At 43.2% G+C, this 13,884-nt stretch overlaps 1 protein-coding gene across 4 annotated transcripts in view; it reads right to left on the bottom strand.

The window, feature by feature from the left end:
* Positions 1–312: 312 nt before the first annotated feature.
* vps52 (VPS52 subunit of GARP complex) overlaps positions 313–13,884 on the bottom strand; it is a gene marked incomplete at its 5' end in the record, with an annotated part of 63,655 nt that continues 50,083 nt past the window's right edge. For 3 of the 4 annotated variants that reach the window (XM_084313135.1, XM_084313136.1, XM_084313137.1), the window contains one exon: positions 1,029–2,192. In XM_084313135.1, the coding sequence (XP_084169261.1) occupies positions 2,046–2,192 (147 nt within the window). In that variant the 3' untranslated portion in view covers positions 1,029–2,045. Of the gene's footprint in view, positions 353–1,028; positions 2,193–13,884 lie in introns of those variants that run through there. The other variant, XR_014619598.1, reaches the window with a different exon arrangement.

The following is a 13,884-nucleotide window of genomic DNA, read 5'->3' as shown; positions in this document are numbered from 1 at the left end:
TGAGGAATCATATTTCTACAGTCCTAGATTAAATGTCCTGCTCGTATTGCTTACAAGTTTAAACATAGTCCACAACCACTTTCCCTTTAACAGCACTTCGTGTGTGAAAACAATTTTTAATGTTATTATTTACATTTGTTTTGTAGCGTGTCTCAAAAAACTTTTAAGTGTATAGTTAAGTTCAGGATTAGCATCAGAGTGGGGCTGCTCAGCACGTCACCATAACCATTTGGAAATGTATTTAATGCAACCGCGCTGCTAGACTTGGCTGGAGCCAGTGGAAAGGCCCCCCGTTACTGGACTCTGTGCAGGTCCTGCTTCCAAGGTGGTGACTGCAATAGTCTCTTAGATCCTGTATGTGGAAATACTCATGATGAGAATATGAAGACGGACACGTATACAGTAAATAACGTATCCTAAATAAAACCAGAGACAATTTCAACAAGGGGTTCAAATTAAGTACAGCAAAATGACTTGGTGCCTGGAATGCTGTATTATGTAAACACATTCACTGGTGACCACTACACAGTTTAGACAACCTATTTCCAAGGAATAATAACAATCTGACTTCAAACTCTTGTTGACGCTTATTGCAAAGAGTAGGGGGTTCCCCAACGTTCCTGGCCAAATTCCCAATCAGTGTATGGCAGCCATTGAGCCTGGGTAGCCCAAGGTTGGGTGCTACCCGTGGTGGTGAAGGAGGCAATTTCCACCCTACATTGTGGGGAGCGCTTTGAGTGCCTAGAAAAGCACTATATAAATGCAATGATTTATTATTATTATTGCTACATTGAATAAGTCCAATTTGGTGACTTCATGTGTTTTATGTAAAGAATTATATATATTATTTAATTATAATACAGTGTAATTATTTAATGATTAAACATATTGTTGTCAATGTTTATCGCTTGCTGTAATGTTCAGCTTTTTTATCTTAATTTACCTGATAGAAGTATGTAATGAAATATTTAATAAAGACGTGCAAACAACAAAGACAGGCAGACGACGATTCGAGTTCCATGATTATTTTCAAATTTAAGAATATTGCACAGAAATGCCTTCATATACAGAGCAGACATACAGAGCATTGGAAAGTATAGACACCAGCAACAGTCCCCATACTCAGTGACACTCTCACCCAGTGAGATTCATACATACTGCACAAGTCACAACAGATGACAAAGTGATAAACTCTTCCTACGAACCATTTAGTTAGTAGTGCATTGTTAAACATTCCCAATCTTCCTTTGTGTCAGATTCAAGCAACACAAAAAAACGTCTGCTAGTATATCAACACTGGATGTTACTCATATTTCCTTCTGCTGCGATGAGTTTCTTGATCCTCCAATCAGCACAGTCTCTTTCCTCGGAAGCAACGGTTGCGATTGGAGGATCAAGCAAAGAGGGCGGGGTTTGAGATACCGTTACAGCTCCAGCTTCCCGTTTTACAAAGGACTACAGTGAGCTGAAAATGGGACGTGCGTCAAGACAATGCCGGCCTGAAGTGCGCCGCTCCTACCAAACGCACACAAGGTGGGGAGGGCTGACAAGCTTTTACTTCTGGTTAGAGAGAGCGAGAAGCTGATCGAGAGAGACGATCGAGGTATCAGGATATTCAAATTACTCACCCATTGCAGCTCTTCAAAATTGAGTGAGGGTAGAGCTACGCGTCATTGTGACATATACCTCTACCAAATTAGCACATTCCACTGCCGATATTTCTGAACAGAGTTGGCTTTGGCCACGTTAATCAGATAATTAATCCGCTATGCCTCAATCTGGTAAACGAGATGAATGCAGCTTTGCGGTGGAATTTCTTTCCCTATAAGATCAGTGAAAGTAACGGGACATAAATCCACAGGGAATCAGATTTTCCATGTTCAACAGCCTGAGCATGTCGGGCATATAGAGAAGACAATCGAGAGGTTGTTGGTTTGGTAAGCGAGCTTCTCGACTTCGATAATGCTATTCAATACCTCCAATGTGAACGTACACTTCATCCGAAAGGGTGGACGATGAGCGGGGGGGGGGTTCCTCTTCAGCCATTAGAAATTGGGTTTGTGTTTCTTGACTTCGACCATGAGGTGATGCAGGTTGATGAGCTCAGAGCGAACCGCCAGACTCCTGAAGGTGGGCTGGTTCAGCACCTTGTGGAAGCCATGGTAGTACTGGATCAGCTGGGTCAAAGCCCCCTGGAGAAAACCACATGCACTTTAGTGTGTTGTACTGTATTCTGCATTGTGGTGTACTGCGTTGTATTGTACTGTATTCTGTGTTGTACTGTATTCTGCGTTGTGTATTGTGTTCTGTGTGATGTGTTGTACTGTATTCGGTGTTGTGTGTTGTTGTATTGTACTGTATTCTGCGTTGTGTATTGTGTGATGTGTTGTGTTGTACTGCATTCTATGTTGTGTTGTACTGTATTCTGCGTTGTGTAGTGTGATGTGTTGTGTTGTACTGTATTGTGTTGTATTGTACTGTATTCTGCGTTGTGTTGTACTATATTCTGTGTTGTGCCATTGAAGCAGAACAGAAGGACATAACTCGTAGTTACTGTGAGAAATTGGACATATTCACACAAAAAGCATGAACAGCAAAATGCAGAGTGGAAGACTGAGGGTCAGGTTCACCAGGAGTAGCAGCGACGTACTCCTCTAATTCACCAAGCCAATCGGTTTTGCGATGATTTCGCAAATCGGCGCGAGGGAACCTCCCCTCTGATTGCATTGCACTCGTAAAGCAAGGCAAGTCAAGAGTCAAGAGTTTTATTTGTCACGGCATACAAGGCATACAGTGGCATTAAAGCTAGTTGGTTGCGGGACTTCTGCTGATAAAGTAGCTTCTACAATTACTCCGGGACATTGCCTTAATAAGCCATGGTAAATGGACTGCATTTATATAGCGCTTTTATCCAAAGCACTTTACAACTTATGCCGCACATTCACTCACACATTGACACTTGTTAGGAGGTTCGATTCCGGCTCCTCCCCAGCAGTGTGTCGACGTGTCCTTGAGCTAAGACACTTAACCCCTAACTGCTCCTGATGAGCAGGTTGGCACCTTGCATGGTTGCCACCGCCGTGGGTGTGTGAGTGAACGGGTGAATGTGAGGCATATGTTGTAATGTGCTTTGGATAAAAGCGCTATATAAATACAGTCCATTTACCATTTATACCAGTAGAGAGGACAACATATAGTATACTGAGAGCATGGAGCTATACCCATAGAGATGACACCATATAGTATACTGAGAGCATGGAGCTATACCCAATACCCATAGAGATGACATCATATAGTATACTGAGAGCATGGAGCTATACCCATAGAGATGACACCATATAGTATACTGAGAGCATGGAGCTATACCCATAGAGATGACATCATATAGTATACTGAGAGCATGGAGCTATACCCATAGAGATGACACCATATAGTATACTGAGAGCATGGAGCTATACCCAGAGAGTAGAGCCATATGGAATCCGCGATCACGGAATCGCGGACGGAATCGCGGAATTGAGCAATAAAAATGGAATCCACTATAAAAGAAAAAACTAAATTTTTTTTTTTTTTTTTTATGTTGTGGGACTTGTACAGCACTTTGTTCAACTTTGTCAGTGCTGTAAAGTTTAAACCTTTTAAAATCTTAGACAAACAAAACACTTTGCTTTCATGAAATATTGTAAGCCGTCATTTGAGGCTTTATAAAAGCAGCACAATGAACACAAATCTGTCAGTGCAGAGTCCGACCTCATCTTAAATAACAAACAGCATTGCTTGTTGTAGTTAACAAAGAGAGGCAGAGTTGATTTTGCAAAAATATATATAATTTTTTTTTTTTTTTTTTTTTTGTATTTTATTTTTTTATAATTTTTTAAACAAACATATAAACAAACATGACAACACACGATAAGATATACAAGCATTAATTGTCAGGGCACATCCAATGAGATCACCTTTTGGTTAGTTGTTTTATATAAGATATACCCATAATACCTGTTATCTAAAAAAAAAAAACCCTACACACATATGCTCAGCTCGAACCCCCCCCTCCCGGACCCCACCTTGAGAAGTACCTCCACTATCCCTCGCACCTAACCAGACACTACCATTATAAGCTAGCTTTTATTCTCTCCACCACTTCTAACCACATTGACATTTTGGATTCATTGAGACCCAGATTTCTTGCTGTAGATATTTCATGGTAAATTACATCGAGATATGTAAGAAACCAAACTTTACGGCACATTTTTTCCGGTTGAAACCAGCGTGATGCGATCAGCTTTTTGGCTACTGTGATACCCGATAAAACCAATCTCTTTAGCTGTGGATTCACTGCAAACTCAAAAACATCATTCAACAGCAATACCGAGGGGTGTACAGGTATATTCCAAGATACGAGTTTTGATATTTGTTGGGTCACATCTTTCCAGAATGCCTTAACTGGTGAGCAGTCCCAATACATGTGCATAAATGTCCCTTCGTCCCCATTTGTACATTGGGTGCATTTGGAATCTTGTTTGAGCCCCATTCGGCACAGTCTTATAGGAGTCAAGTATGTCCTGTGAATATAGTTAAGATTGATTTGTTGATGATCCGGGTTCCTTGATGTAAGTCGGACATTTGCCCAGGCTCCTTGCCAATCAAAGTCATTTTCCAGGTCTGGTATATCCCTCCTCCAGACAGAGTCAAGTTGGAGGGTTTCATACGAGGACGTTAGTAATTGATGATAAAATTCTGAAACAAAACCTCTCGATGTCTCTCTTGAGTAGAAGAATTTGTGGTATCTGTGGTGTTCAATTGGTCTGTCTAATGGAACACCGTGAGACTTCAAACATAGCTCTAACTGTTTGTGAAAAAGCCATGTGGACTTGGTGAGATTAAATTTTTTGCGTATTTCTTTATCACTACAAAAACCCTGTTTGTTAAAAACATCCCCTAATGAGTGTATGCCTTGCTCTTCCCATATAGGGAATCTTATAGGTCGTTTCCCAATTAAGAGAGCATTGTTATTGAATAAGGGAGTATGATTGTGCCATTCTTGTGGGTTAGGATTTTTTTTTTGTGATTCACGCCATATCCGGATCGCATGAGTAATTATGGGGCCAAATTTTCGTTCACAGTGCTTGATTGGTAGTTTAGTGTATGCTATGTCCTTCAGTCTATGTGGGGCTACTATGTTTTCTTCTATTTTTCTCCAAGATGCTAATGCTTGGGAGTCAAACCATGTTGTCAATGGACTTAGTGAGTACGCCTTAAAATATAGGAAAAAATCTGGAAATGCCATGCCACCATCTGCTTTATTTCTCTGTGCGGTGGATCTTTTTATACGTGGTGGTTTGTTATTCCAAATAAATTTGTATGTGGAGGAGTGTAATCTTTTCCAGTAACCCTCTGGAGGGGGTAACGGTAGCATTGAACAGAAGAAGTTGATTTTAGGTAGTACATCCATCTTAACTATTGATATCCGTGCTTGTACTGTGTTCTTAAGTTTTGCCCATCTATCAAGGTCGTCTTTGATTTTGTTTTGGATTTTTGTGTAGTTGTGCTTCACCGTTTGTCTTATGGTAGGGAATATTTCCACTCCCAAGCATCTGAAATGTTTTACCATCGGTATCTGTCCTGGGAGGGTTGTATCTTTTTTTGCAGGGGTGTTAAGTGGAAGGAAAGCCGACTTCGGCCAATTTATCTTAAATCCCGATAAATCACCAAAGTCCTCAATCAACTTGAGCAGATGAGGCAATGTGGTGTTGGGGTTTTTCATGAACAATATTACATCGTCCGCATATAAACAAATTTTTTGTTGTGTGCCCTTAATTACGATAGGTTCTATGGATTGGGATTGTCTTATATATTGTGCTAAAGGCTCTAATGATAGATTGAACAGTCCGGGACTAAGAGGACAACCCTGTCTGGCAGAGCGTGATACCGGAAATATTTCAGAGATGATTGTGCCTGTTGTAATCATGGCCGATGGGTCTTTGTATAATACTTTAATCATATCGATGAATCCTTTTCCTAACCCCATCCTTTCTAGCACTGCCCACAGATACGACCATTCCAGCCTGTCAAAGGCCTTCATAGCATCCAGGGACAGCATCGCCTTAGGTATGGTGTCCTCCTTGTCGGCATCAAGTACGTGCAGTATACGTCTTATGTTCTCAGTGATCAGGCGGCCTCCTATGAAGCCAGTTTGGTCCGGGTGAACTAAAGACGTCATATGCTTTTGTAATCTGATGGCTAATACCTTAGAGTACAGTTTGATATCTGTTCCGAGGAGGCTTACAGGTCTATAACTACCGCACTCGTTGGGGTCTTTGTCTTTTTTAAGGAGGACTGTTATGAGTGCAATATTGTCAATTTTATGGAAGTTCCCCTCCTTGACTGAGTATAAGATCATATTTAGTAATAAGGGACCAATTATGTCCCAACAAGAAAGGTACATTTCTGATGGGAAACCGTCTCTTCCTGGAGCCTTACCACTTTTCATTGCGGTTATGGCCTTCTTGAGTTCCTCTAGTGTGATCGGTATTTCTAACTGTTTAGCGTCATCCTCTGAAAGTTTAGGGAGAATAATTTGATTAAGAAATGTGTCCATTTTGTTTTGATCGAAGGTCATTTCTGATTTATATAAATCGGAGTAGAATACTTTGAATGTATCGTTTATTTTTACAGGATCTGTTACAAGTACTTGTTGTGCTCTAATGGTAGTTATATCTGCAAATGTTGCATTAATTCTTAATCGCATGGCTAATAGGTGGCTGGGTTTGGAACCATGGGAGTACTGCTGTTGTCTTGTGCTGCGTATTTGTATTTCCGATTGTTGTCTGTATATGGCATTGATCTCTATTTTTAGTACGTTAACTTGGTTTTCTAGTCGAGTTGAGTTGTTGTATTTCAGAGAATTAAATAACGTTGAGTAAAGCGTTTCCAGCTCATCCAGTTTTGTGCTTTGATTCTTGCGCATTTTGGAGGAAAAGCTATCCGTGAAGTCTTTGATCATTCCCTTTACCGACATCCATATTATTCTGGGGTCTTGCACCGAGTTTGCATTCTCCCGTTGGAATACTATAAGAGCTTCTTTGAGTTGTGTAATGAATTCCTTGTTGTTAAGCAGCAACGAGTTAAATCGATATCTTGGGGCTCGGGAGGATAGTATACCAAATGTACCTTTAAGGAGTAAATAACAGTGATCTGATAGTGCGTTGGGTATCATTTCCACTTCATAATTATCAAATAGTCTCTGTGATGCAAAGACATAATCTATTCTGGATAGTGTCTTATGTCTCGCAGATCGACAAGAGTACTTTCGGGTCGTGGGATTAAGTAACCGCCATAAGTCCTTTACACCTGTAATCTTTGACCAATCCTTTAATGCCTTCGATGAATTCTTTTGTTCGCTGGAAAAGGCGAGGTAAGATTTGTCTATCCTTGGGTTCCAGATGGCATTAAAATCCGCTCCTATTATAAATGAGTAATCGGGAATGTCTAACATTGCATTGGTTAGTGTAGTGAAGAAATCTTCTTCGTACAAATTTGGGGCGTATACCGCTATCAACGCTATTTTCCTGTTCTTATGTTCAATCTTAGCTATAGTTATCCGACCTTCTACATCAGACCATACTCCCTTTAGTACAATATTCAACTTACGTTTAACGACTATTGCTACACCCCGAGTTCTCGTACCAATAGAGGAGTGACTGATATTATGGTATATGTTGTCCGCTAATTTACCTATGTCTTTCCCTAGAATGTGTGTTTCGCTTAGCAGAGCAATGTCCACATGTTCTTTTTTCAAATCAAATTTTATTTTCATATTCGAATCCCATGCCCATCGAACGAAGCTTCAAAGTATTTAAGACGGCCCTATTAAATGGACTGTTATATCTTATTAAATTGTGGACATTTATTCATTCCCACTTATTAGACACTATTTCTGATGGTAAAATGAGCGTACAAAGCAAAATACAGAATTCTGAAATATTAAAATGAAAAAAACGGAATTTGGAAAAAAATTCAATGGAATTTGGAAAAAAATTAAACGGATTTCATATGGCTCTACCAGAGAGGACAACATATAGTATACTGAGAGCATGGAGCTATACCCATAGAGATGACATCATATAGTATACTGAGAGCATGGAGCTATACCCATAGAGATGACACCATATAGTATACTGAGAGCATGGAGCTATACCCATAGAGGACAACATATAGTATACTGAGAGCATGGAGCTATACCCAGAGAGGACAACATATAGTATACTGAGAGCATGGAGCTATACCCATAGAGATGACACCATATAGTATACTGAGAGCATGGAGCTATACCCAGAGAGGACAACATATAGTATACTGAGAGCATGGAGCTATACCCATAGAGATGACACCATATAGTATACTGAGAGCATGGAGCTATACCCATAGAGATGACACCATATAGTATACTGAGAGCATGGAGCTATACCCAAAGAGATGACACCATATAGTATACTGAGAGCATGGAGCTATACCCATAGAGATGACACCATATAGTATACTGAGAGCATGGAGCTATACCCATAGAGATGACATCATATAGTATACTGAGAGCATGGAGCTTTCCCCATAGAGATGACACCATATAGTATACTGAGAGCATGGAGCTATACCCATAGAGATGACACCATATAGTATACTGAGAGCATGGAGCTATACCCAAAGAGATGACACCATATAGTATACTGAGAGCATGGAGCTTTACCCAAAGAGATGGCACCATATAGTATACTGAGAGCATGGAGCTTTACCCATAGAGGACAACATATAGTATACTGAGAGCATGGAGCTATACCCATAGAGATGACACCATATAGTATACTGAGAGCATGGAGCTATACCCATAGAGATGACACCATATAGTATACTGAGAGCATGGAGCTATACCCATAGAGATGACACCATATAGTATACTGAGAGCATGGAGCTATACCCATAGAGATGACACCATAATAGTATACTGAGAGCATGGAGCGTTACCCCTAGAGATGACACCATGGTATACTGACAGCATGGAGCTATACCCATAGAGAGGACACCATATACTGATGTATAGTGTTCGAGCTATTCCATGCTGTTCTCTCATATATGACACCCCATACTTTCTAGGGTGGGGGAAAAAATCTATACTGCAATATGTCATATTTCGCGTGGCGATATTATATTGATACACTTGATTGCTTGACAATCCCATTTAACAACAATTATTGGAATGAGGTTGTAATGGCAAAAATATAATCTGAATACCTTGATCTTTGATCGGAATACATTGACCTTTGACTTTAACACTGTTCATGCAACACCTTGAGTGTCTGCACAGGCCTGTGCTGGGAACCACACAGAGAAACTGCAAAACCACAAACGCATAAACTCCTTCCTCGAAAACACTATCTCGAGAAAGCGAAAGGCCCCCAGTCGGCAGTCGCAAACAGTTTCCTCAGAAAACCGGCTACATCCGGCCTCTGTTTGCAACGGCTCTCGACTCAGCGGTTTCTGATTGATTGAACATTTTATTAACAGATTGCAGAGTGGGTACAATACAGTACAGCTCAATACACACAATTGTTAAGGGGATGCAGACCAGCGAAATACTTTTGTCTTGTTTACATCAGGGTCCCCCATTTTCAATTCATCATAACATAAATGACATACATGACATACAGGTAGACAGTACTGTTGCATCTAGACATTTATGACATACCAGATCTACAAATATACAGTACTGTTTATGAGTACAAAAATAGTCTAAAAAGAGAGTATATACATTTGAGGGGGAAGAAACTGTACATTGGAGGAGGTTTGGTAGGTGGGGTGGGGGTGGGTGGGGAGGTGGGGTGGGTAACTGTACATTGGAGGTGGTTGGGTGGGGGGTTGGGTAGGTGGGGTGGGGGGAATTGTACATTGGAGGGGGTTGGGTTTGGACATTTACACGGGCCAGTTACGAATTGCAGTCTCCTGTAGGTGCTCTTTGAGAGTGGTTTTGAAGGTGGGTAGTGATTCACATTCTTTTACAGCTGTGGGTAGGGCGTTCCACATTGATGTGGCATAATTGCTAAATGTGTTTAGTCCCTTGTTTGAGCCGAATCTGGGTTTAACATGATTTGTGGAGCTCCCTCTGGTGTTGTGGTCGTGGTATTCACTGACCTTTGGGAAGTATTTTGACATGTACATGGGTACCTTAGTGGTGTAGTGTATCTTGTAGACCAGGCCCATTGCAAGTTGTCGTACTCTGTCGTCTACTTTAAACCATCCTAGGTTGTCAAAAAGGGCAGGGGTGAGGTGTGTTTTAGGAGTAAGGTCAAGCAGTAGTCTGACCAGTTTGTTTTGAGATGTTTGTAATTTTGTTTTTAGCGCCTTTGAGGTGCTTTGGTACCATGAGGAGCAAGCATAGTCGCAGTACCCTTATACAATCTCGATTCTGATTGGCTGAAACAGTCAAGTTAGACGTGGTTATTTCTCATAACCCACGCTTGTGATCCCAGAACCCGCCCACAACCGAATTACAATCACTCCGCCAGTTCGAGTTTTTAGGAAAAACCAAGATGGCGGACAATAATCTTTACAAATGGATGTGTTGAAAGCGCCATAACGACTAATTGAAAAACGATTCTGTCACATGGAATGTGTTAGTTTCTTACACAATGTTGGATTATGAAATTGGTGGGTCATGAGTCATTGTGGAACAAAATAAATATCGCGCTGTTGTTAGATGCCATTCGTCAAAAGGACACTCATTTGACTGTTAATAAAATCTCCAATCAATCAATCAAACCAATAACAACCGCTCACTTCACTGTTAGACGGCATGCTTTGAAGCAACCTATTCAAAATATAAATCGAGAGAGATTATGTCTGTCACTGGCCATAGATGTGAGTCTTCCCTGCAATCCTATTGAACCCCAAATTTTGAAGACAGGCGAAATTATAGCCATGTTCTCGCAGGCTCATCTGCGCAAAAGCGCATTGCAGAAGGTGCAGAAGGTTCTGAAAATTCTGTTCCAGCTAAGAGGCAAAATAACGACCCAGATACTCTTTTCACAAACTGCACTATAACCGGGAACGTTACCATCAATGTAAATAAACCATAATCACCTTACAAAAATAGTACTGTATTTGTAAATCTGGTATGTCATAAATGTCTAGATGTAGCAGTACTGTCTATCTGTATGTCATATATGTAACTGAGGGGTACAATTCCCTGACTGTATTAATCAAGTACTGATATCATTAATCACTACCGTCTATGTACTTCTGGCCAATACTGTACATGAGTATTATTAGATTGGAACACTCCCACAATAACACGGTTTTCCACACAGAATACTAGTTTAGAATATTTATTACATAAAGGGAATAGTATTACATGACTTAGTTGCGCTTATAAGGCAAATAGAATGTGCAGGTAAATCAATAATGGATATTAAGGATGATCTCTATGGTGCTCTGGGAAAAGGGGGTACTACCGGTTGTAAGCCAGCAGAGGGGGCCAAAGCTCTATGCAAGTCAATGGTTCACGGGGGCAATATCACCCCTGGAGCAGCGGGGATAGGCAACCTGGTCCCAGGATGTGCGCCGTGTAGGTGAGAGCCGTGGAGTCTCTGCTCCGGCAGAGACGGGCTCGAGTGGAGGTCCTCACGGTAGATGTGTAGATCCCACAGCAGCAGCGGGCAGACGGTTCTGCTCCAGCCGCCACAGTCAAAGCACTGAAGAATAATCCTTGCCGGAAAGTGGCTCTGCTGGCGGGGTAAATCCTCCGTGTTGCGCGGTAGTGCGCGGTGGTTCAGAGTTGAACTTGACGTTGGTCTCTCCTATTTGCACGCGGCTATAAGTGCTCTGTATAGACGCACAATTACTCACTTCACGTGGTCTTTGACTCGTAATGAAGGCTTTTACTAGTAAATAGCGAACGGTACCTTGAACAAAGGTATTAGGATAATACGACTCTATTTGGGGCGATACGAGCCCTGCTGTACCGCACGTTGCGTGGTGGGTAAGGCTTTACTCGGTAACTGAACCAGACTGAACTGAAGGCGAACTGAAAGAGAACTGCAAGGGGGGTTCTACATTTCTTGCGACATATATATATGTACCGTGAACAAATAGTACCTATCTCATTTCTGTCGCCTCTCGGTCTCGTAGCCGTGGGCGAAAGCGGGCATGTTTGGGCAAGTCCTGGCGGCAGCTTTCAAGTCAGCTCGAGGGGGTAAGGCTTTACTCGGTACCTGGCGCCAGGGGATCGCTTCCAATAGGGGAACGAATACCATGGTCTGTCCTGCTAGACTAAAGGGATATTCAGTGCATATTGTACAAGGAATATGCAGGGGATATCAAACGATATACAAATATTATACATGGGATCTCAGGCAATAAATATATATATTCGGTTTAATCTGACCCTTTGTAACAGCCGCCCCCTAATTAGTCCCACCTAATTAGCTAAGCAGGGACAGATTAACCGCACTGTCCACTACTCAATGTCTGTGAGGGGTCGGGCAGTTCACAAAGTCAGGGGTCATAGTCGTCATTAGGCAAGTCGGGGAGCCTTGGCGACTCTTATCAGCCTCGCCACGGGTCGGTTGTAGGGCCGCCCTTGGCCGAGCGCTTCGGCCACTCTGACCTTTCCGTCGGCACCAGTGGTCACTTTGCTTACGCGGCCGGCCGGCCACGCAGCTCGGGGTAGTGACTGGTCTATGGTCATGACGGCTGGACGGGATGAAGGGGGGCTTAGGAGGAAGCGGGCCTGAGACTGCTTTGATCTGGGCTTGGCTGTGCTTTCTCCTCCTCCGTCTGTTTCTCTTGTTCGCTCTGTACCCCGTGTGAGGAGGGGCCGGTCCCGGCCGCCCCGTCAAGGAGTCGCTTGGGGTGCTGGGTTCGAGGTTAGCTACGTCTGAAGCGCAGCTGAGGGGGGTGGAGTTCCGAACTCCCTCTGGTACCCACGGTTCTCTCACGGGCCTCTCGCTTAATGTCAATAGCCTCTGCTGTATGGGGGAGAGGCCGGTGTCGCTCGCCTCTGTGTGTAGGCAGCTAGTGGCTGTTCGGTTGAGAGATTTAGCGAGGGGCCCTTGTAATGTCCATCCTAGGCGGGTCTCGACTGCTGCAGGACAGCCTCGGGGGCCTGTATGGACCCGGTCAATCGGGACTATGAGTTCTGCATGGTCGGAGCCTATCAACAGGGTCGGGGTAGCGCCGTCCATGAGCGGGATAGGTAATTGGCGCAGGTGCACATATTTATCCATCAACTTGGTGACAGGGTAGGTGTACTGCGAGAGTCCTATTTCTTGGCTGGTGAAAGCATTTGTGATCTTGTACCGTCGCTCTGGCTGCCCGCTTGCTGCGATAGTGAAGGAGACATTCTCGCCCTTTATCGTCTTTAAATCTCTTCTTATTGTCCGAATCGTCATTTGGTTCTCGCTCCCCCGCAGTCCCAGCTGGGTCGCAGCGGACGCGAGCAGAAGGGTCTTCTCTGACCCGTCATCAAGGACGGCGTAAGTGTCCATGACTTTGTCCCCGTGGCTCAGGAGCACTCTGACCACTTTGAGGAGCACTCGGGGGGTCTCGCTGTGCTGGTCAATGTGGAGCACTCCTGTCTCGGGTGGTGACGTAGACTCTATATGGTACGAGTCGCACCTTGTCCGCCAGTGTCTGCCGTAGCAGTCGGGACAGAAGGGAGCGGTCTGGTGGAACTTTGGTTCTGGTGCCACCGCCTCGGCGTGGTACATGACCGCGACGGGCCCACTCTGTTGTCCTGGGTGACGCTTGTTGATGTCGTGCAGGACCTCCAGGTGGGTGCCACCGCACCTGCTGCACTTTTTCTTCAGGTGGCACTCAGCTGCTAGGTGGCTGCGC

This window comes from Notolepis coatsorum (genome assembly GCF_963971535.1).
Source record: "Notolepis coatsorum genome assembly, chromosome: 4".
NCBI classification, from domain to species: domain Eukaryota; kingdom Metazoa; phylum Chordata; class Actinopteri; order Aulopiformes; family Paralepididae; genus Notolepis; species Notolepis coatsorum.
The sequence above is the reverse complement of the archived record's forward strand: the minus strand, read 5'-3'. Positions and strand labels throughout refer to the sequence as shown.